Raw genomic sequence first — 23,096 nt, 5'->3', positions numbered from 1 at the left:
GTCAAGTTTTTATTTTTGCTGAGTATATATATATATATAAAAGCTGCTATCAAAATAATAATGTTTTAAAAATCTGTACTTCTGTAACAACACATTTTATTGCAAGCAGTCACTCCATATATCTGATCCCAACATGTGTTTCTTGTTTCTCAGTGGGAGCTGGACAGACGATTCAGCCTTCCCAGCACTCTGAATCACACCAGAACCATGCCTGACCTCCAGGAACCCCGTGTGACCCCCACCAACCTGACGGAGAGGAGGAGAGGCTCTGTGAAAAGGTGCTTCAGAACCTGTCTGTGTTTTATGTTTGATTCAGGCTTGTTTTGAAGGCTTGCTGAAAGTGGTACCTTGCTTAAAACGATGTTGGCATAGACTGGTTGTCCCATAGGTGTGACGTTTGTTTTTTTTTTTGGTAGGTCCAGTAGCGTGGGCCGGTTGTCTGATATGCTGCTGAAGGCTGTGTTTGGATCTCAGCTGGACAGGGGCAGCTGTGATGGGCTGAATACAGAGAGACCCATGGACACTACAGGTAGATAGTCTTCTGAAAGACATTTCATCCACGTACATTAACCATAAAGCACCAAGTTTATCCTCACGGTTATTATCGCAAAAACATGGACACTAATATGCAAATGGACTGACTGATGCAAAAACATAATTAGCTTAGTTCCTCTTTGTTCATTGGTCTTCTAGTAGCCCCTGGTGGAATGGTTAGCGTAGAGAAAGGCTCATGCAGCCCTGGTCATATCTTCTTCACTGTCGGCACCCCTCCCGACAGACACACTCTTCTTTCAACGACTAGACGCAGACGCATCTCAGGTGAGCGGATGTTAAAAATCTTAACTAGCTCTGTAGATCAAGGCCAGCATTTCAAATGTGATCCAGACACTCCAGGTTTATTGGCATCCTGTAAGAGAATGACCAAATGTGATTGTATAAATTAAACAAAATTCAAGATATGTATTCTCATAAAACCCCATCGCTGCCGTGGAACATTGTTGATGCCTTGGGACTGTTTTGAGGCTGAGAAGAACTTTGGGGTTCTTAGCTGAAAGCTGGTTGCCTCTGCCAGGAGGTTAATATTTGGCAATAGAAAGATCTTTTAACAAGAGAATGGCACTAAACCAAAATGCAAATTATCGTTGAAGGCTTTGAAAGGTTTTGTACAACCTTAATGCAAGCGTGTGGTGTGAGCAGAAAAGAGCACCCACATTAGGGTGCATCAGTTGCCGTCACTTTCATAAAATCTGATGCGTTTTTGTTCGGGTGTTCCTTTTCACCAATAAAGACATCCTGTAAAAAATTTTTGACCATATTCAAAAGTCTAATGGTGGCACCATGAGCTTCATTTTTTTTTTTTGCCAAAAAACGCTTATTTTATGTTTTCGCGTAAGGTTTGAATCACAATGTTGGACTCCATTTATTGATTTCTTGTGAGCCAGAGATCATGTTAAGAACCTTTGCAAGGGATTGAGAAGCATTAATGTGATTCATAATACATTTGTATTGTTTAAAAGTAGTTGAACAATGATTCAATGAACAGCTAAAACTCAAACTGTGCTTGATAATATATTTAGAATATGGACTAAAAATGTGTATCTAAGATATTTGGTGTACTCTATAAGGTGCCATAATGTTTCATGAAAAGTGATCGAAATTGTCATAAAAGTCATAAAATAGCAGCTTTTTCCATAGCTCCTGGTGCCACCATTAAACTCTTGAATTTTGTCAAAATATTTCACCCAGTGTGTTTTCTTACCAAAAGGAACATAAAAACAAAAATGCATCATGATCGGAGGAACTTTTCATTTTTAGGGGGCAACTGATGCACCCTAACCCACATACACAACCCTAAAACTGGAGAAAGAAAGCGTGTCCAAGATCCTCTACAAGTTCTTAAATATTGCGAGAAGACGCTCAGTACTGTTATTTTTCCCAAATATTAATTGTATGGGTGCCAATAATCAGGAAAGCAGTGATTTGCAAAAAGAAAATGTTTTACAAATACTGCAATAAGAGGAATATTATACACCGTGTATAATATTGGTTGGCGTTGAGTGGTATATCAGATATATTCCATTCAGCTAGCATGATATTGAATGAGTCGAAGACGAGTAGCTGAATGGAATATATCTGATATATCACAAAAAAATCAGCCAATATTAATATTGTCATACATACACATTCCTTTCTGGTGTTCAACGCGTCTTTCTCTTTCAAAATTCTCTCCGAATTTTCCATATTTAACAAAGCAAACCTGCTGGCCATGCTCGTTGACAAATTGTCACAGTCGCTCACTAGTGCGGAAGGTTTACGTCTCTGACATCATGTCTTGACAACCATGCAATATCGTAAACCATATTCACCGCTCATTCTCCACTGGGTGAAGTGATGTAATACATATAGGATAAGCAATATGCTCACAATATTGCATGCTATCAAACCAAATGAATGAAACCTGCCAGAAGAGAATAGAACAGGTTTTTATTCCATCGAAAAAGTGTCCTGTATATATAATAATATTATATATTATCTCCTTAGAGTTTTCTTCAAACTGTTTTCTTTGTCAAATTATATTCAATATTTATATATTTTTTCTTGTTAGGATTTATTAAATAAATGACGGTTTGTTTACAGGGTCCTCATGCAGTCCTGGCAGTCCTGGCTGGACATGCAGTTGCTACCCCAAGTCCTACAATTCACCAGAAAGGCACTGCTGTGGTTTCACGGACATCGTTGGTTCCAATCTGAACACCGACGCGGCTCTTGTGCCTCCTGAGCTCCCGACGGAGACGCTGATGGAGGTACTGTTTTACAATGTCACAGAGGTGTGATGGTGGTAGTTCTTGCTGCTAAGCAAATCAATCCCCTTAGTAAACTTAATTCAAATTACTGTCCATGAGCTATCTATTGCCGCTTTTCCACTACCAACGCGGCTGAGTTGGGCTGAGCCGTGCCGTGCTGAGTCGGGCTGAGCGGGGCTGTTGGAGTTGCATTTCGACTACAACCGCGCTGAACCGTGCTGGCTGGCAGTGGGTGGACACATTGGGTGGAGTTAGCGAAAGTGGGTGGACGTCACGTGATGTCGTTAGGCGGCGCAAATAGTGACATCAGTGACCTTTTAAGCGGTAGTCTCACGACCCGGATAGTAAACAATAAACATGGAGGACATGGAGTCGTTAGTGTTGCTGGTCTTGGTGCTGTGGCTTGTTGTCACCGACAACGCCAACAGATACTGGCAAGAGCGTATAGATGAGGCGAGGCGCATAAGGCTTCAGAAATTCTCGTAATTCGTAATTCTTCTTCTTCCGGGTTTACGGTGTTTACAGATCCCAGCGTGCTCGCGGGGCGTGTGTGGGCATTTGAGGACACTCCTCCTCACCAATCAGTGCACAGGGGAGTGTCTCCTCATGCCCCTAGCCCCACTCGGCTCGGTTTGGCTCGCTTCAGCCCTACTCCAAAACCGTGCGAGTTTTGGGTGCTAAGCAGGGCTGAAGGGAGCTGAGTCGTGCTGCTCTGAGGTAGTCGAAACGCGAGCCGTGTCGGGCTGAAGTGAGCTGAAAAAGGGTAGTGGAAAAGGGCCATATGTCAAGGTGAAAAAAGAACCTCATAGAACCCATTTTATTATATTTCAGTTGATATTATTTATAGAACATAAGAAAATGGCTATGTTTCACAGACCACACTTTGAGAACTAGGTATCTAGGTGTTATAGGTAGTGTTTTGTTTATCACAGGCTTTAACCAGTGTTGTAGTCGGGTCACTAAACCTAGAGTCCGAGTCCAGTCTCGAGTCCCCAGTGTTCAAGTCCAAGTCATTAAAGAAAATTTCAAGTCGAGTCCGAGAACAAGACTCCAATCGCACCATTTGACGGTGGCTGTTGCTGCCTTTATGTGAAAGCGTCTCCGCTACTGTGTCGGACTAACATTCCTGCTCGACTGCCCCGTTTTAGTTAATAGGCTACAGATAAAAAGCTTGTTCATCGCTCAGTAAGCCCCGCCCACTATCAACAACGCAAATACCATGAGAGAGGGTTAACACTAGCTAGTTCATCGCTCAGCAAGCAATCCCCGCCCACTATCAACAGAGCAATGAACATAGCGTGTCACTTCCTTCTCTGGGTGGAGTCTCACCAAATGACGATTAAAGTTCGAGGTTGTCCCCGTCGTCTCCTCGATAGTTCTTCTACATTTGGAACACACAGCAGTGCATTTATCCCCCCCACACTGCACGAGAAGGCTGTATAAGCAAAGCGGACAATCCTAGCGGCGTTCTCTCCAGGCATTTTAGCGCCACGAACGTTAGTTTGTTCCTCAACATGACGTATGAACAGGTGAATGTGCATTCTCTTGCACAGAATTAGTATAAAAATTAATGTAGACATAAATCTTATGCCAAATTATTATGGCATGTTACAAAAAAATGAAGAAAAAATCCGAGTCCTCATCTCCAATTTACGAGTCCCAGTCCAAGTCCGAGTCATCAGTGATCAAGTCCAAGTCAAGTCACGTCATGAGTCCTTAAAATTAGGGCATGAGTCGGACTCGAGTCTGGGTTCTGGACTCAAGTACTACAAGCCTGGTTGTAATGACTTTTTTTTGCTCGGGCAATGTGGAACTGGGAGACAGGCGCGGCAGTTCAAGGTGTGATTTATTATTTCTTTCTTACTTTACACATACACACAGCACACACTGGAGAACACAGCTCTTTCTCTCTCTCTCTCTCTCTCTCTCTCTCTCTCTCTCTCAGTCCTGGCCATCATACAGAGACACACATTAATACACAGCCAGTAATTATAGACACAGGTCTAACAGGTGTTACCTGCTGGTTCAAAGTGACTCCTCACCCGACGCTCGTCCACCCCCTCGCTGCCACACTGGCTTATTTAGTAGCTTGTTTCATTTTTAAAAACTTCATGTGATAGTAGCTTGCTTACTACTAAAGCCTAGGTCACAACCAGACGTACAATTTTTTGGCTGTGCGATTTTTGGCGTTTCCCAAATCGCTGCGTTTTTTTTGTTCATGGAGAAAGACGCGCGTTGGCCGTAAGTTTGTCTTGCAACCTGAAAAAAACGTAAGTGCCCCGTAGAGTTTGTTTGACATGACAAAGAACTTCTGCGGCCAGTCTACGGCTTGAAAATCAGCATGTCACACGCACGCCCTCCGTGCGTTTCTTGCGTTTTTTGCACGTAGACCGGCCGTAGGAGCACGTACGGCCGGTTGTGACCGAGGCTTAAGCTATTACAGTGATAGCCATTCTGTGATTCACAGGAAGTGACCTCATCTATCTGTTGTCCGTTCGTAGCAGGATCACACGGACATGCTCACCCAGCTGCGCTTCACTCTGGCTTTCACACACTGTGTGATGGATATGGCTGCAGCAAAGGATGCTGGGGTTGAGAGGAGCGAGACGTCCGATGCATCCTTCCTGGAGCAGAGTGAGGTGGCAGACCAGATAAGCCAGCTGAGCCGTGAGTGGAGGTGACACACCAACACGTCTCGCGCACACACGCGTGCGCACACACACACACGCGCACACATTCTGATGCAGTTTTCTTTCTCTATAAAGGAAAGATATAAAACATTTGTATGTGTGTGTTCAGTTGTGCAGAGCAGTTGGTCCTGTATATGAAGTGTGCTGAGCTCTTATCCACCGCCTTACACACAGCGAAGGAGGCAATTAAACAAGGCAAACTCTATCCATCTGCATCTGTTAAACAGGGTAAGAACACAAACACTCTCAGTTATAAACAGCTCATTAGCTCCTCAACATACTCGCCAGCATTTTTGTGCTTTGCCTAAGTTTCCCCAAAAGCATCATCTTAACTGGTAGAGAGAGAGAGAGAGTTTCATGTGATGCTCACGCTACCATTTTTAAAGGTCCCATGGCATGAAATTTTCACTTTCTGAGGTTTTTTAACGTTAAAATGAGTTCCTCTGACCTTCTTAAGTCACCCCAGTGGCTAGAAATTTCATAATGTGTAAACCAAACTATGCCCAACATTTGAGAATGGCGCGTCAAAACGGCGCGTTGATAAACTCTTCCCTTGCCTACGTCAGCAAGGGAGATGATCCCCACGCCCCCCCTCTGGATTCCCACCCACTGTATGGATTGCCCGCCCAGCTCAAAAGTTGCCACCAAACATGGATGTGACAACACAGAAAAGAGTCTGTTTTTACTGCCGACGGGAGAGCCCCTGAAGACGCAGTGGCTTAATTTTATTTACTCCAATAATACGCCGTCGAGTCTACCTAAGACGGTGTATGTTTGTCGGAAGCATTTTCCTGATGAATGTTTCCACAACTTGGGACAGTACAGGGCAGGTTTTGCACATCAACCGTCACTGAAGCCTGGGTCCGTACCAAGCATCCCTGCTGCATCAGCCACAAACACCGAACAAGTAAGTGTATAACTGTTAAGTCGTTTTGCCGTGTTTTAAAATCAGTGCGTTAGCCTTGCAATGGCTACATTAGCTGTGCAGCTAACCGCTTCCTGCAGTTAGCCAGGTACTCTGCGCTACAAAACCAAAAAGCATGCAGCATGCTCTGTTATAATAGCCAATCAAAACAGTTTTTACAAAGACACCCACATTCTTTTTTTAAGTCACTCGTTCATTTTATTTGTTTGTTTGTTCAGTAAAAACCCAAACATTTGTTGAATTTATTTTATTTCCTCGCGTCGCACCTTAATGACGTCAGCGCGCGGTATTTTTCCCTTCGCGGTTTGTTCCTTCTCTCTCGCCATAGTAAGACACCCACATCCGCTTGTTCTGACCCACTGGAGGTGGCGTCACAGTGCTGTTAGCCAATCAGAGGTAACACGTTTACATGTCATGAATATTAATGATAAGACCCGCCCCCACCCTCTACCCTTCCCCGCCTCCTGCTTCTCATTAGCAAAACGACGCACTGGGAAAAGCGCTGAAATGGGGCTTTCTCCCAGGAGGCTATATCTACGTGCCGAGGGTTCATTTCGAGAAAGGCTGCGGATGTAACATCCGGAAACCTCCACGAGCCCGTTTAAAGCATCAACAAACCACCATGCCATGGGACCTTTAACAATTTTGCACTGCAGTGAGTTTGGGAATTCCAGATAATTCCTTATTATGTTGTAGAAATTTACAGTGACTGTGGCTGAGCTTTCTTAACATGATCTTAGGCTTTTAGTGCAAGTGTAACTATTAGTTGTGTCTAATGCTGCAAATCCACTGCACTCGGGGAAACATTTCATCGCTCTCCATTGAGTTTGTATTGCGTGAAGGTGCCTCCTCGTCATTCTTGTCTGCTCACAAAAAACTGAAACATGCCTAAAAGCTGTTGTGTAACTTAATGTACGACAAACAAGGTAAAGAACCCAGAACTAAGATTTTATAAGCTGCCGAATAAAAAAAAATACAGCTTTAATGAGACAAAAATGGAGACAGAACGTAATAAATCATAAACACTAGGCCCACTGGAGATCAAAACAACAGATTTCATTTCACATCACTTTCTGTTGTTTGATCAATATGTGTTGTAGCTTTCAACTCAGCAGCTGAATTGTTGCCAGGTCCATACTTTAACATGAAAACAGTTTTTATATGTTTTTAATGCTGATGCATTGGCAAAACGAGAGTGTATACTTAAGCTCTTTGTTCTGAATCTTAGACTCTTGTATCTGGACTAACGCTTGTTTTCCTGTTTTGCTCTGGTTGTGTTATTGATATTTATATTGCCTTAACCACGGCTGTGTGTGCCATGTTGCCTGTCAGCCAGTGATGGCCAGGTGAAGCTTCATGAGACACTGAAGCTTTCCAGCCATTTGTGTTCAGAAGTGGTTCATTTCTCAAGGCTTCACTTGCTCTCTAGACACCTATTGGTTAAATGAACAATCATCCATGCAGTACATAGACTGGTGCACAGCAGTTCATTCAACCAATGCGATATAAAGATAAATTTGTAAATATATAGGAATAAATATATGTTATTTACCAGCTGGGAGGTTCGTATCGTGAATACTGTGACCGAGGTCTTGAAAGTACTGACCGAGGTCACGGCATTTCGCCATACGAATGAATCCTCATTCACGGCTGTAATGCAAATTGCTTCCTCCTCGGTATACAAGTGCACTTCCATGGCAGGAAAAAAACTACATTTTGCCGCCTATGTAGTCCCCTTCTATTCTTTAAGTTCGTTTCTTAAGACACGTATTTTTTAGTATGTTACCTCGTTTGTTGACAGTTTCGGCAAACACTTCCGCCTTCTTCAAAAACAGTCACCGGATGCCGAGTGGTGACGTGCCTTATCAGCTGATGTTACTCTATGGAGGCGTGAACGTCCCGCCCAATTTGACAGGTAGTCCACGCCTCCTGCTGTCAGGTCGCTACCCCAGGACGGCGCTCCAGGTGTGTGACAGCGCGTACGCTCCCTCATCCCGGTTCATCGTCCTCTGCGCCCGCTTTCGTATCTCCACTGCCTCCAAAATCCAACACTGGTATCTATTCTCTTCAACAAACGAGGTAACATACTAAAAAATACGTGTCTTAAGAAACGAACTTAAAGAATAGTTATAATAATCAGACATAATGAATTTTCACTACATATGTAGTCCCCTATTTATACAAAATTGAGTCATTCAGGATTCAGCCATGTTTTTGCTCGGCGTTAGCAACAGTTACAGGTTTTTAGCTTTCTTCTGAAATGTTTTCTTTTATTTCTTCTTCCTCAGGGTAGTAAAACTCGCTTTCACTGTGAACACTGTCGTTATCGCTATCCATGCTGTAAAATTAATGCTATTCTCCTGAGAAATGCTGGCAAAAATGTATAAGATTTTTGATAATCTTATAAATAAATCTTATTAAAAAAAAGATAAATGTTGACAAAAAATGCTACCATGTTTGTTGTTGCTGTGAACGAGCGAGTCGCCAGAGGTCCATAACCGGGGTCCGTAACTGGGGTCCGTATCGTAGGATACGGACCCGCTCGCCAGCCAATCAGAGCGCAGGATTTGATGGAAACCCGGCCACGAAAAAAACAAATATCAAATGTTTATTTATAATTCAAATATTCTGAATATAACTTAGAAATCCAATGAGCATAAACAATCTATTTTAGTACATAGAATGAGTATATTTCAATGTTTTGTCTTATATTAAGGAATTAATCAACGTAATAGATCATAATAATGGTATTACTACAACTATAGTTGTGCTTAGTGAGTACAAGGAAGCAATGCGCTTGTGAAACTGGAGAGAAGTGCTTGTGGGACTGATGTGGTTTTGGGACTTATGCACTTGTGGGACTGGACTGAAAAATCTTCTTGATTTTCATTAAGAAATAGAATTTGTTCCACTGTGTTGGGGCAAAGGTGATTTTATTTTATTTTTTAAACAATTTCACCCACTTTTGAAAAGGCACGTTCACAGGGACTGAAAGTGGCTGGGGTCCACAAGGAGATATAAATGTGGGTATGATAATGATATTTTATTAATATCAATTGCAAACCATAAGTTTGAAAAATAGATATTTACAAAATGTACAAATAATAATCTTGTTACTCTATAAAAATATAATAATCAAAAAATCAAGACCTATAAAACATTATCCCATATCTTAACACAGCTAGGTACAAAGCTACTTTGAAATCGCTTGGTCCTGCACTTGAACATCTGATAGTTGCGTGGGTTCCGGAGATGGTATGAATGTTTTTTTTGTATCCGATAGCAGATCCCTCAGTTTGTTAGATTCTTGAAGGGTGACTTCTTTATAGAGTCTCTGGCATTGAGCCAGTTTTCGTTGGCTGAGGGTGGATAACTTAGTATGGTAGAGAGCATCATTGTAAGACAAGCTTGGTAGAGCGATCTTTAGTGCTCGACGTTGAATGGATTCTAGTTCTTCAGCAAGGAACTGTGGCAGAGCGAAGTGCCAAACCTGGCAGGCGTACTCAAGAACAGGACGAATGAATGCACAGTAGACGGTTACCAGATCTTTTGTTGGGGCGCCAGAGCGTTTCAGGATACACAAAGCATACAACCGTTTGCTGGCTTTAGTGCATATGTCATTGATATGGGAATTCCAGGTAAGGTTGGAAGAGATAGTTACACCAAGAAGCTTGAAGTGATCAACAACTTCAATCTCAGTTTCAGCCAAGGAAAGGCTCTCCAGTACCAAAGGAGACTTAATGAAAGATATTCGAAGTTCCTTGGTTTTCTTGACATTCAGACGCATGTTATTGTGATCAGTCCATTTCGCGATATTATCAACAGCGGCCTGGAGTGAGGAATTAGACGACCTTGAGACGACTTCGTAAACAGTGCAGTCATCGACATACTTGTACATTGGGAGATGGGCTCCAAGATCATTGATCATGATCAAGAAAAAGATTGGTCCCAGTTTGGTGCCTTGCGGTACTGATCCATTTATCCCATGCCAAGATGATTTCACTTGACCGAGCTTGACCCGCATCTTGCGTTCTTTGACGAAGTCTGCGCACCAATTGAGCAAAATCGGCGGGACTCCAAGCACTTTCAATTTCATGATGAGAATATTGTGGTCAATTCGATCAAAGGCCTTAGAGAAATCAATCATACAAGCTCTGATAATGACACCACTAGGGCTATCGAGTGCCTGTAGCCAGTTGTGAATCAAATAAATCAGAGCCTGTGTTGTAGAGCAGTTTTTAGTGTTCCCAAATTGGAGGCTATCAATGTAAGGCCCGATGTACCGTAGCAGCCAAGATGAAACAAAGCTTTCTAATACCTTGCTCAAGACAGATGTTAACGAGATAGGTCTTAAATCTGAGTCAACCGCCTTGGGCTTAGCTATTTTTGGTACAGGGATTACATCTGCGCATTTCCAAAGAGAGGGTACAGTTCCCTGTGCGACATTAGAGTTAAAGATAGAACAGATTGGTCTAGCCAGTTCAGGTGCGCACGACTTCAGTATCCAATTAGGGATGTCGTCAGGACCACTAGCTTTATGGACGCTAAGTCTTTCTAATTCAGATTCCATTTCCTGGCTTGTGATGGTAAATGAGTCTGGAACATGGTCTATCGGAATTCTTTCAAACTGGAGAGGTTGCAGGCTGTTGGCGACATCAGAAAACGAGGAGGCAATTAGCTCAGCGAGCTCAATCCCTTCCTTGAACTGACCTTCATGCGAAATACTTGACAGTGTTTCAGATTTCGATAGACCAGCCACGGCTTTCACATTCTTCCACCATTTGTCAGCGCCAACTTGGTTCTTGGTATCGGGGATGTTGCTGTCGTAGTATTTACTGCGAGCTGACTTGCAGAGTTTTCTGTAGAAGTTGTACTTGAGGGTGTGTCCAGATGACCAAGCCCGCTGTCTCTTGGAGATGATGTCTTTTAACACCAGAAGTCCCAGCATTTTTCTGTCTACCTAGAAGACCCACATGGGGGCCATTTGGCCCGACCGCTTTTCCCCAATACACTAATCACTCATTTTGTTATGGTAATGAGGCTGTTAGTGGCAGTTTGTGGGGTGAGGAGGTCACATTTCACACACTTCACACTTCAGTGGTGAAGTCATGTTGGCTACTTCTGTGTGAATGTGAGAATGAGGAATAAAAACACATTCTATTCTAAAATGTGAACATGTGAATGTCCCATGTGACCATAACGACTCATGTGACTGCAACCAGACAGTTGTTTGATGGATAAATACCTCAGTGCACATGGACTATCGCTTCAGTTCCCTCAAGAATTTTGTGGTGAAAGAAGCTCCTCTCCAAGGAACGAAGATGCAGAGATTCAACAGGCATTGTAAGATTTCATTTCTAAGGCTACATCCACACGACAACGGCAACGAGATGTTATTTAAAAATATATCGCGTCCAAATGGGCAACAATCAGTAAAATATCAGGTCCATATGGCAACGCAACGCTTGCTGAAAACGATGCAATACACATGCCACACCTCTAGGGGCGCTGTAAGACGGTCCCTTTGGAGACACCAGAACAATAGAAGAAGTAAGGACGCATGCGCAAAAACTATTATGCGCGAGACTTCATATTAGCCACAAAGTCAGGAAAATCTGTTTGTAAAATTACATTATAATGACCAAATACAATGAAAAGTATTTTTCCAGTCTCACCTGTGAAAGGTAATCCCATGTGATCTCGTTTGGACAGCAAACCTGTTGGTGCAGTTAAACGCAGCTAATCTTTATTCTCCACTTTGACCTATCCAAAATGGCGGCGAGGATGACGTATGATTCTACGCGGAAGGCGGCGTCTTTAATGGTCCGGAATAAATTGAATGATACACGTTGATGGATTAATTTGTTGTTTCTCACCTGTGAAAGGTAATCCCATATGATCTCGTTTGGACGGTAAACCTGTTGGTACAGTTAAACGCAGCACATGAATCTTTATTCTCCGCTTTGACCTATCCAATATGGCGACGAGGATGACGTATGATTCTACGCGGAAGGCGGCGTATTTAATGGTCCGGAATAAATTGAATGCTACACGTTGATGGATTAATTTGCTCTTCTACGCCCTTTTTGAGGAATGTATTGTAGGACTTAAACCCACATCTGAAGAGGTGAGATCGCTCCTTTTTTTCCCTATTTTTGCTGGCGGGATTGACTCTGCCCTAAGGGCAGAGTCTCTCTCTCGCTCACTTTGCACCATTACACAATAAATATTCACAGTGAAAATATTTTGTAAGCGCGTTTCATGAACCAAGTTATAGGATTTGTTGACAACTTGCATCGAGTTCGTTACACTTCTACCCGGCGTGAAGCACTCACAGTCATGTGGTTGTGATGTCATCGTAAACAAATCCGTTCTACTCATCCAGACGACTTCACAACGGCAACGTTGCCAGATCTTTCCACTCTGGAACCCGTTCTCAAAAAGATTGCGTTTTGGGCACCCAAAACGCCGGTGCCGTGTGGACGCCAGGCCTAAATGATAAGCAGTTGTATCGGAGTCACCTGAATCCGTTGCCATGTGGACAGGGCCTAAGCTGTAAGGTAACTAACAGCCACATTTCCATAACAAAATGAATGTCTACAGGGAGGACTTGGGGCCAATTGGCCCTCTTGTGGGTTTTCTAGGTAAAAAGGCCAAATGGCCCCTGTCTGGGACTTCTATTAATATCCTTTGTGATCCATGGTTTGTCTTTAGGATGGGACTTGGCTTTATGCAGTGGTAGATGAGCGTCCATGGTAGATGACAAAGTGTGCGAGAAGAGGTCAAACTGGTCAGTTACAGATACCGTTTGATATAAGGGGGTCCAGTTTATGGAAGACAAGGCCTCAAAAACACCCGTCTGTTCGCGGGTTTACTTTTTCTCCTAATAGAGTAAACAGGTTGTTGATGGGCAGCACGAGATATTGTAGACTCTTAACAGGATGCAAGAGTGGTCATTATGCATCCTTCTCTTTGGCCCAGTACTGAAAAGCATCCCCTGAACTTGAAATAATGGGCTCTTTTTAATATCGCTTGGGAATAAAAACGTACTGTAAATATTGAAGATGTAACGGGATTGACAGTTACAAATAATAACCCATCGGAACACTAAATATGACACATTTTACCAGATTAGTTAATCTCGTCTCGTCTCGTCTTCTTCCGCTTTATCCGGGACCGGGTCGCGGAGGCAGCAGTCTAAGCAGGGAAGCCCAAACTTCCCTTTCCCCAGACACCTCGGCCAGCTCCTCGGGAAGAACACCGAGGCGTTCCCAGGCCAGCCGAGAGACATAGTCCCTCCAGCGTGTCCTGGGTCTTCCCCGGGGCCTCCTCCCGGGGGGACATGCCTGGAACACCTCCCCAGGGAGGCGTCCAGGAGGCATCCGAAAAAGATGCCCGAGCCACCTCAGCTGATTCCTCTCGATGTGGAGCAGCAGCGGCTCTACTCCGAGCTCCTCCCGAGTGACTGTGCTTCTCACCCTATCTCTAAGGGAGCGCCCAGCCACCCTGCGAAGGAAACTCATTTCGGCCGCTTGTATCCGCAATCTTGTCCTTTCGGTCATTACCCAAAGCTCATGACCATAGGTGAGAGTCGGAACGTAGATCGACCGGTAAATTGAGAGCTTCGCCTTTTGGCTCAGCTCCTTCTTCACCACAACGGACCGGTAAAGCGACCGCATCACTGCGGAGGCTGCACCGATCCGCCTGTCGATCTCACGCTCCATCCTTCCCTCACTCGTGAACAAGATCCCGAGATACTTAAACTCCTCCACTTGAGGCAGAACTTCTCCACCAACCTGGAGAGGGCAAGCCACCCTTTTCCGGTCGAGAACCATGGCCTCGGACTTGGAGGTGCTGATTCTCATCCCAGCCGCTTCACACTCGACTGCAAACCGCCCCAGTGCATGCTGAAGGTCCTGGTTTGAAGAAGCCAACAGGACAACATCATCCGCAAAAAGCAGAGATGAAATCCTGTGGTTCCCAAACAGGATTCCTTCTGGCCCCTGGCTGCGCCTAGAAATTCTGTCCATAAAAATTATGAACAGAACCGGTGACAAAGGGCAGCCCTGCCGGAGTCCAACATGCACTGGGAACAGGTCTGACTTACTGCCGGCAATGCGAACCAGACTCCTGCTCCGTTCGTACAGGGACCGGACAGCCCTTAGCAAAGAGCCCCGAACCCCATACTCCCGAAGCACCCCCCACAGAATACTACGGGGGACACGGTCGAATGCCTTCTCCAGATCCACAAAGCACATGTGGACTGGTTGGGCAAACTCCCATGAACCCTCGAGCACCCTATGAAGGGTATAGAGCTGGTCCAGTGTTCCGCGACCAGGACGAAAACCGCATTGTTCCTCCTGGATCCGAGGTTCGACTATTGGTCGAATTCTCCTCTCCAGTACCCTGGAGTAAACCTTCCCTGGGAGGCTGAGAAGTGTGATTCCCCTATAATTGGGGCACACTCTCCGGTCCCCTTTCTTAAAAAGAGGGACCACCACCCCAGTCTGCCACTCCAGAGGCACTGTCCCTGACCGCCACGCGATGTTGCAGAGGCGTGTCAACCAAGACAGCCCCACAACATCCAGAGACTTGAGATACTCAGGGCGGATCTCATCCACCCCCGGTGCCTTGCCACCGAGGAGCTTGCAAACCACCTCAGTGACTTCGGCTTGGGTAATGGACGAGTCCACCTCTGAGTCATCAGCCTCAGTCTCCTCAGTGGAAGACATGACGGTGGGATTGAGGAGATCCTCAAAGTATTCCTTCCACCGCCCGACAATGTCCCCAGTCGAGGTCAACAGCTCCCCACCCGCACTGTAAACAGTGTTGGCAGAGTACTGCTTCCCCCTCCTGAGGCGCCGGACGGTTTGCCAGAATTTCTTCGAGGCCGACCGATAGTCCTTCTCCATGGCCTCCCCGAACTCCTCCCAGTTCCGAGTTTTTGCCTCCGCAACTGCCCGAGCTGCAGCACGCCTGGCCTGCCGATACCCGTCAGCTGCCTCGGGAGTCCTGGAGGTTAACATGGCCCGATAGGACTCCTTCTTCAGCTTGACGGCATCCCTTACTTCTGGTGTCCACCACCGGGTTCGGGGATTGCCGCCACGACAGGCACCGGAGACCTTGCGGCCACAGCTCTGAACAGCTGTGTCCACAATGGAGGTAGAGAACATGGTCCACTCAGACTCAATGTCCCCCACCTCCCTCGGAAGCTGGGAAAAGCTCTCCCGGAGGTGGGAGTTAAAGACCTCCCCAACAGAGTGCTCGGCCAGACGTTCCCAGCAGACCCTCACCATACGTTTGGGCCTGCCAGGTCTGTCCAGCTTCCTCCTCCGCCAGCGGATCCAACTCACCACCAGGTGGTGATCAGTTGACAGCTCAGCCCCTCTCTTCACCCGAGTGTCCAAGACATAGGGCCGGAGATCAGATGAAACGACTACAAAGTCTATCATTGACCTCCGACCTAAGGTGTCCTGGTGCCACGTGCACTTATGGACACCCCTATGCTCGAACATGGTGTTCGTTATGGACAAACCGTGACTAACACAGAAGTCCAATAACAAAACACCACTCGGGTTCAGATCGGGGAGGCCGTTCCTCCCAACCACGCCCCTCCAGGTGTCACTGTCATCTCCCACGTGAGCATTGAAGTCCCCCAGTAACACAATGGAGTCCCCAGTCTGAGCACTCCTCAGTACCTCTCCCAGGGACTCCAAGAAGGCCGGATACTCTATACTGCTATTTGGGCCATAGGCACAAACAACAGCAAGAGCCCTCTCCCCAATCCGAAGGCGCAGCGAGGCGACCCTCTCGTTCACTGGGGTAAACTCCAACACATGGCGGCTGAGCTGGGGAGCTATAAGCAAGCCCACACCAGCCCGCCGCCGCTCACCACGGGCGACTCCAGAGAAGTGGAGAGTCCAGCCCCTCTCGAGGAGCTGGGTTCCAGAGCCCAAGCTGTGCGTGGAGGTGAGCCCGACTATCTCTAGCCGGTACCTCTCAACCTCCCGCACAAGCTCAGGCTCTTTCCCCCCCAGCGAAGTGACATTCCATGTCCCAACAGCCAGCCGCTGTGTCCGGGGATCAGGTCGTCGAGGCCCCTGCCTTCGACTGCCACCCAATCCACATTGCACCAGTCCCCTACTGCTACCTCTGTGGGTGGTGAACCCACAGGAGGTCGGGCCCACGTCAGCTCTTCGGGCTGAGCCCGGCCGGGCCCCATGGGCAAAGGCCCGGCCACCAAGCGCTCGCATACGAGCCCCAACCCCGGGCCTGGCTCCAGGGTGGGGCCCCGGCTGCGTCATCCCGGGCGACGTCACGGTCCTCGGATTTTTCTCCATAGGGGTTTTGGTGAACTGCTCTTAGTCTGGCCTGTCACCTAGGACCTGTCTGCCTTGGGAAACCCTGACAGGGGCATAATGCCCCCGACAACATAGCTCCAAGGATCATTCAAGCACACAAACCCCTCCACCACAATAAGGTGGCAGTTCAAGGAGGGGAGATTAGTTAATACAGTTGTAAAATGTTACCATACAGGTGAATATCTTCTTTTTGCTGTTGGCTTCATCTTAAGGCTCTCACACAAATATCATGACCTGACTCTACTTGAACAGTACAAACTCTACAAGATATTCAAATGCATAAATGAGTAACAATACCTGTGGAAAAAGACCCATAAACAGATTGTGCGACAATAGTTATGTTTCATACAAAGGAATGAGACCAAAGTGCTGTTTAAATCCAACTTTATTGTATTTAGTTGATCTTACATTCAGTTTTATTGCTGTAGAATAATTTTAAAAAAATGTCGTTAATATCACCTTAAAAGGTGCCAGCTGACACATTGACATGATTCGGGTGAGATTGGTCATGGATGCCATCGTCTTTATGAAAGGACAGGTTTAGTAAACAGCTGGCCCTTGTGGTAGGATGTTTCCTTTTCCTGGCAGATCCTCTTTGGGACTCTACAATTTGGACACAAGAAAGAAGAGTGTGAAAAGATTGTGCATGGAAGATTCGAAGTTTGTAAAGCTTTAATGCTTTGAAGAGAAATTTAACATGCTGATAGGACATCAAAGAGTACTTTCTAAGAGAGACACAATAATAATCCGATACTGTTGGAAAATCATGCAGAATTTACTGGACCTGTCTAACATGAAGATTCCCTTACCTGGGTTTTCATTAGGGGGAGGTGACAGGGCAGGGCTAGCATTTTCCTGGTGTCGAATCAGCTGAAGGTCTTGGGCAGGAACCTCAGATGGAATATTTCACTCAAAAGGAGGCACGAAGGCTTCCTCATCATCAGAATCTGATTCGAACACAAGTTGTACTTCTGCTACATCATCAATCCTCAGATCTTTTTCAATACCTGAGGTCTTACGTGCGAGAATGAAAACAGTCATGATGGTCTCATCCTCCTTCAAAATTTTAGGTTTGGAAGCCTGGTACTGGTGAAATCTTCTTGGGGAGTCTACAGTTTGGACACCAGAAAGAAGAGATTGGGAAGGGAAGTATGGAAATTTGCCAAGCTCAAATAATTTGAATAGAAATTTAACATGCGAGTAGGACATCACAAAGTACTTTCTATAAGTCACACATTAATCATCTGACACTGTTAGAAAATCATACAGAATTTAACTGTCTACTATGAAGTTTCCCTTACCTGGCTCCTCACTAGGGGGAGCTGAAGGGACAGGGCTGGCATGTTCATGGTGTCCAATCAGCTGAATGTTTTGGGCAACAACTTCATTTGGAGTATGTTCCTCAAAAGAAAGAGCTAAGACTTCCTCATGGTCAGAATCTGATTCAAACACAAGTTGTTCTTCTGCTACTTCATCAAGTCTGAGGTCTTCTTCAATAGGTGAGGTCTGAGGTGGTAGAATGAAAGGAGTCATGATGCTCTCATCTTCATCCTCAAAGTCAGGTTCAAAAGCGTGGTATTGGACAGATCCTCTTGGGGAGCCTATAATTTGGACACAATAAAGAAAGGTGTGAAAAGATTGTGAATGAAAGCTTCTAAATTTGCAAAGCTGAAATACTTTGAATAGAAATTGAACATGCTGGTAGGACATCAAAAAGTACCCTTCTGTAAGTCACACATTAATAATCTTATACTTAGAAAATCATACAGAATTTAGCTGTCTAATATGAAGTTTCCCTTACCTGGCTTGTCACTAGGGGGAGCTGAAGGGACAGAGCTAGCATATTCATGGTGTCCAATCAGCTGAATGTCTTGGGCAACAACCACATTTGGAATATGTTCCTCAGAAGAAGGACTTAAGACTTCCTCATAGTCAGAATCTGATTCAAACACAAGTTGTTCTTCTGCTACTTCATCAAGACTGAGGTCTTCTTCAATAGGTGAGGTCTGAAGTGGTGGAATGAAAGGAATCATGATGCTCTCATCTTCATCCTCAACATCAGGTTCAAAAGCCTGGTATTGGACAGATCCTTTTGGGGAGCCTATAATTAAAGAAAGGTGTGAAAAGATTGTGAATGAAAGCTTCTAAATTTGCCATGTTTAAATAATTTGAATAGAAATTGAACATGCTGGTAGGACATCACAAAGTACTTTCTGTAAGTCACACATTAATAATCTTACACTGTTAGAAATTCATATATGGCCCTTTTCCACTACCCTTTTTCAGCTCACTTCAGCCCGACACGGCTCGCGTTTCGACTACCTCAGAGCAGCACAGCTCAGCTTGCTTCAGCCCTACTCAGCACCCAAAACTCGCACGGTTTTGGAGTAGGGCTGAAGCGAGCCAAACCGAGCCGAGTGGGGCTAGGGGCGTGAGGAGACACTCCCCTGTGCACTGATTGGTGAGGAGGAGTGTCCTCACATGCCCACACACGCCCCGCGAGCACGCTGGGATCTGTAAACACCGTAAACCCGGAAGAAGAATAATTACGAATTACGAGAATTTCTGAAGCCTTATGCGTCTCGCCTCATCCATACGCTCTTGCCAGTATCTGTTGGCGTTGTCGGTGACAACAAGCCACAGCACCAAGACCAGCAACACTAACGACTCCATGTCCTCCATGTTTATTGTTTACTATCCGGGGCGTGAGACTACCGCTTAAAAGGTCACTGATGTCACTGTTTGCGCCACCTAACGACATCATGTGACGTCCACCCACTTTTGCTAACTCCACCCAATGTGTTCACCCACTTCCAGCCAGCACGGTTCAGCGTGGTTGTAGTCGAAATGCAACTCCAACAGCCCCACTCAGCTCGACTCAGCCCAACTCAGCACGGCACGGCTCAGCCCAACTCAGCACGGCACGGCTCAGCCCAACTCAGCACGGCACGGCTCAGCCCAACTCAGCCGCATTGGTAGTGGAAAAGCGGCAATAGAATTTAGCTGTCTAATATGAAGTTTCCCTTACCTGGCTTGTCACTAGGGGGAGCTGAAGGGACAGAGCTAGCATATTCATGGTGTCCAATCAGCTGAATGCCTTGGGCAACAACCACATTTGGAATATGTTCCTCAGAAGAAGGACTTAAGACTTGCTCATAGTCAGAATCTGATTCAAACACAAGTTGTTGTTCTGCTACTTCATCAAGACTGAGGTCTTCTTCAATAGGTGAGGTCTGAAGTGGTGGAATGAAAGGAATCATGATGCTCTCATCTTCATCCTCAACATCAGGTTCAAAAGCCTGATATTGGACAGATCCTCTTGGGGAGCCTATAATTTGGACACAATAAAGAAAGTTGTGAAAAGATTGTGAATGAAAGGTTCTAAATTTGCAAAGCTGCAATACTTTGAATAGAAATTGAACATGCTGGTAGGTCATCAAAAAGTACTTTCTGTAAGTCACACATTAATAATCTTACACTGTTAGGAAATCATACAGAATTTAGCTGTCTAATATGAAGTTTCCCTTACCTGGCTTGTCACTAGGGGGAGCTGAAGGGACAGAGCTAGCATATTCATGGTGTCCAATCAGCTGAATGTCTTGGGCAACAACCTCATTTGGAATATGTTCCTCAGAAGGAGGAGCTAAGACTTCCTTATGGTCAGAATCTGATTCAAACACAAATTGTTCTTCTGCTACTTCATCAAGTCTGAGGTCTTCTTCAATAGGTGAGGTCTGAGGTGGTGGAATGAAAGTAGCCATGATGCTCTCATCTTCATCTTCAACGTCAGGTTCAAAAGCCTGGTATTGGACAGATCCTCTTGGGGAGCCTATAATTTGGTCACAATAAAGAAAGGTGTGAAAAGATTGTGAATGAAAGGTTCTAAATTTGCAAAGTTGAAATACTTTGAATAGAAATTGAACATGCTGGTAGGACATCAAAAAGTACCCTTCTATAAGTCACACATTAATAATCTTATACTTAGAAAATCATACAGAATTTAGCTGTCTAATATGAAGTTTCCCTTACCTGGCTTGTCACTAGGGGGAGCTGAAGGGACAGAGCTAGCATATTCATGGTGTCCAATCAGCTGAATGTCTTGGGCAACAACCACATTTGGAATAGGTTCCTCAGAAGAAGGACTTAAGACTTCCTCGTAGTCAGAATCTGATTCAAACACAAGTTGTTGTTCTGCTACTTCATCAAGACTGAGGTCTTCTTCAATAGGTGAGGTCTGAAGTGGTGGAATGAAAGAAGCCATGATGCTCTCATCTTCATCCTCAACATCAGGTTCAAAAGCCTGGTATTGGACAGATCCTCTTGGGGAGCCTATAATTTGGGCACAATAAAGAAAGGTGTGAAAAGATTGTGAATGAAAGCTTCTAAATTTGCGATGCTTAAATAATTTGAATAGAAATTGAACATGCTGGTAGGACATCACAAAGTACTTTCTGTAAGTCACACATTAATAATCTTACACTGTTAGAAATTCATATATGGCCCTTTTCCACTACCCTTTTTCAGCTCACTTCAGCCCGACACGGCTCGCGTTTCGACTACCTCAGAGCAGCACAACTCAGCTCGCTTCAGCCCTACTCCAAAACCCGCACGGTTTTGGAGTAGGGCTGAAGCAAGCCAAACCGAGCTGAGTGGGGCTGGGGGCGTGAGCAGACACTCCCCTGTGCACTGATTGGTGAGGAGTAGTGTCCTCACATGCCCACACACGCCCCGCGAGCATGCTGGGATCTGTAAACACCGTAAACCCGGAAGAAGAATAATTATGAATTACGAGAATTTCTGAAGCCTTATGCGCCTCGCCTCATCTATACGCTCTTGCCAGTATCTGTTGGCGTTGTCGGTGACAACAAGCCACAGCACCAAGACCAGCAACACTAACGACTCCATGTCCTCCATGTTTATTGTTTACTATCCGGGTCGTGAGACTACCGCTTAAAAGGTCACTGATGTCACTGTTTGGGCCGCCTAATGACATCATGTGACGTCCACCCACTTTCGGTAACTCCACCCAATGTGTCCACCCACTTCCAGCCAGCACGGTTCAGCGCGGTTGTAGTCGAAATGCAACTCCAACAGCCCCACTCAGCTCGACTCAGCCCAACTCAGCACGGTACGGCTCAGCCCAACTCAGCCGCATTGGTAGTGGAAAAGCGGCAATAGAATTTAGCTGTCTAATATGAAGTTTCCCTTACCTGGCTTGTCACTAGGGGGAGCTGAAGGGACAGAGCTAGCATATTCATGGTGTCCAATCAGCTGAATGTCTTGGGCAACAACCACATTTGGAATATGTTCCTCAGAAGAAGGACTTAAGACTTGCTCATAGTCAGAATCTGATTCAAACACAAGTTGTTGTTCTGCTACTTCATCAAGTCTGAGGTCTTCTTCAATAGGTGAGGTCTGAAGTGGTGGAATGAAAGAAGCCATGATGCTCTCATCTTCATCCTCAACATCAGGTTCAAAAGCCTGGTATTGGACAGATCCTCTTGGGGAGCCTATAATTTGGGCACAATAAAGAAAGGTGTGAAAAGATTGTGAATGAAAGGTTCTAAATTTGCAAAGCTGCAATACTTTGAATAGAAATTGAATATGCTAGTAGGACATCAAAAAATACTTTCTGTAAGTCACACATTAATAATCTTACACTGTTAGGAAATCATACAGAATTTAGCTGTCTAATATGAAGTTTCCCTCACCTGGCTTGTCACTAGGGGGAGCTGAAGGGACAGAGCTAGCATATTCATGGTGTCCAATCAGCTGAATGTCTTGGGCAACAACCTCATTTGGAATATGTTCGTCAGATGGAGTAGCTAAGACTTGCTCATAGTCAGAATCTGATTCAAACACAAATAATTGTTCTGCTAGTTCATCAAGACTGAGGTCTTCTTCAATAGGTGAGGTCTGAAGTGGTGGAATGAAAGAAGCCATGATGCTCTCATCTTCATCCTCAACATCAGGTTCAAAAGCCTGGTATTGGACAGATCCTCTTGGGGAGCCTATAATTTGGGCACAATAAAGAAAGGTGTGAAAAGATTGTGAATGAAAGCTTCTAAATTTGCGATGCTTAAATAATTTGAATAGAAATTGAACATGCTGGTAGGACATCACAAAGTACTTTCTGTAAGTCACACATTAATAATCTTACACTGTTAGAAATTCATATATGGCCCTTTTCCACTACCCTTTTCAGCTCACTTCAGCTCACTTCAGCCCGACACGGCTCGCGTTTCGATTACCTCAGAGCAGCACGACTCAGCTCGCTTCAGCCCTACTCAGCACCCAAAACTCGCACGGTTTTGGA

The 23,096-nt window shown here is 45.1% G+C and overlaps 1 protein-coding gene across 3 annotated transcripts in view; it reads left to right on the top strand.

Annotated features, from left to right (window-relative positions):
- ulk1a (unc-51 like autophagy activating kinase 1a) overlaps window positions 1-23,096 on the top strand; it is a 145,817-nt gene that overhangs the window by 59,179 nt on the left and 63,542 nt on the right. The window contains exons 20-25 of one of the 3 annotated variants that reach the window (XM_060931266.1): window positions 154-278; window positions 417-529; window positions 694-819; window positions 2,638-2,804; window positions 5,309-5,481; window positions 5,604-5,722. In XM_060931266.1, the coding sequence (XP_060787249.1) occupies window positions 154-278; window positions 417-529; window positions 694-819; window positions 2,638-2,804; window positions 5,309-5,481; window positions 5,604-5,722 (823 nt within the window). Of the gene's footprint in view, window positions 1-153; window positions 279-416; window positions 530-693; window positions 820-2,637; window positions 2,805-5,305; window positions 5,482-5,603; window positions 5,723-23,096 lie in introns of those variants that run through there. The other 2 variants (XM_060931265.1, XM_060931268.1) reach the window with 2 other exon arrangements.

This window comes from Neoarius graeffei, chromosome 10, assembly GCF_027579695.1.
Source record: "Neoarius graeffei isolate fNeoGra1 chromosome 10, fNeoGra1.pri, whole genome shotgun sequence".
NCBI lineage: Eukaryota > Metazoa > Chordata > Actinopteri > Siluriformes > Ariidae > Neoarius > Neoarius graeffei.
Note: the sequence above shows the minus strand (reverse complement) of the source record. Positions and strands in the feature narration are given on the sequence as shown.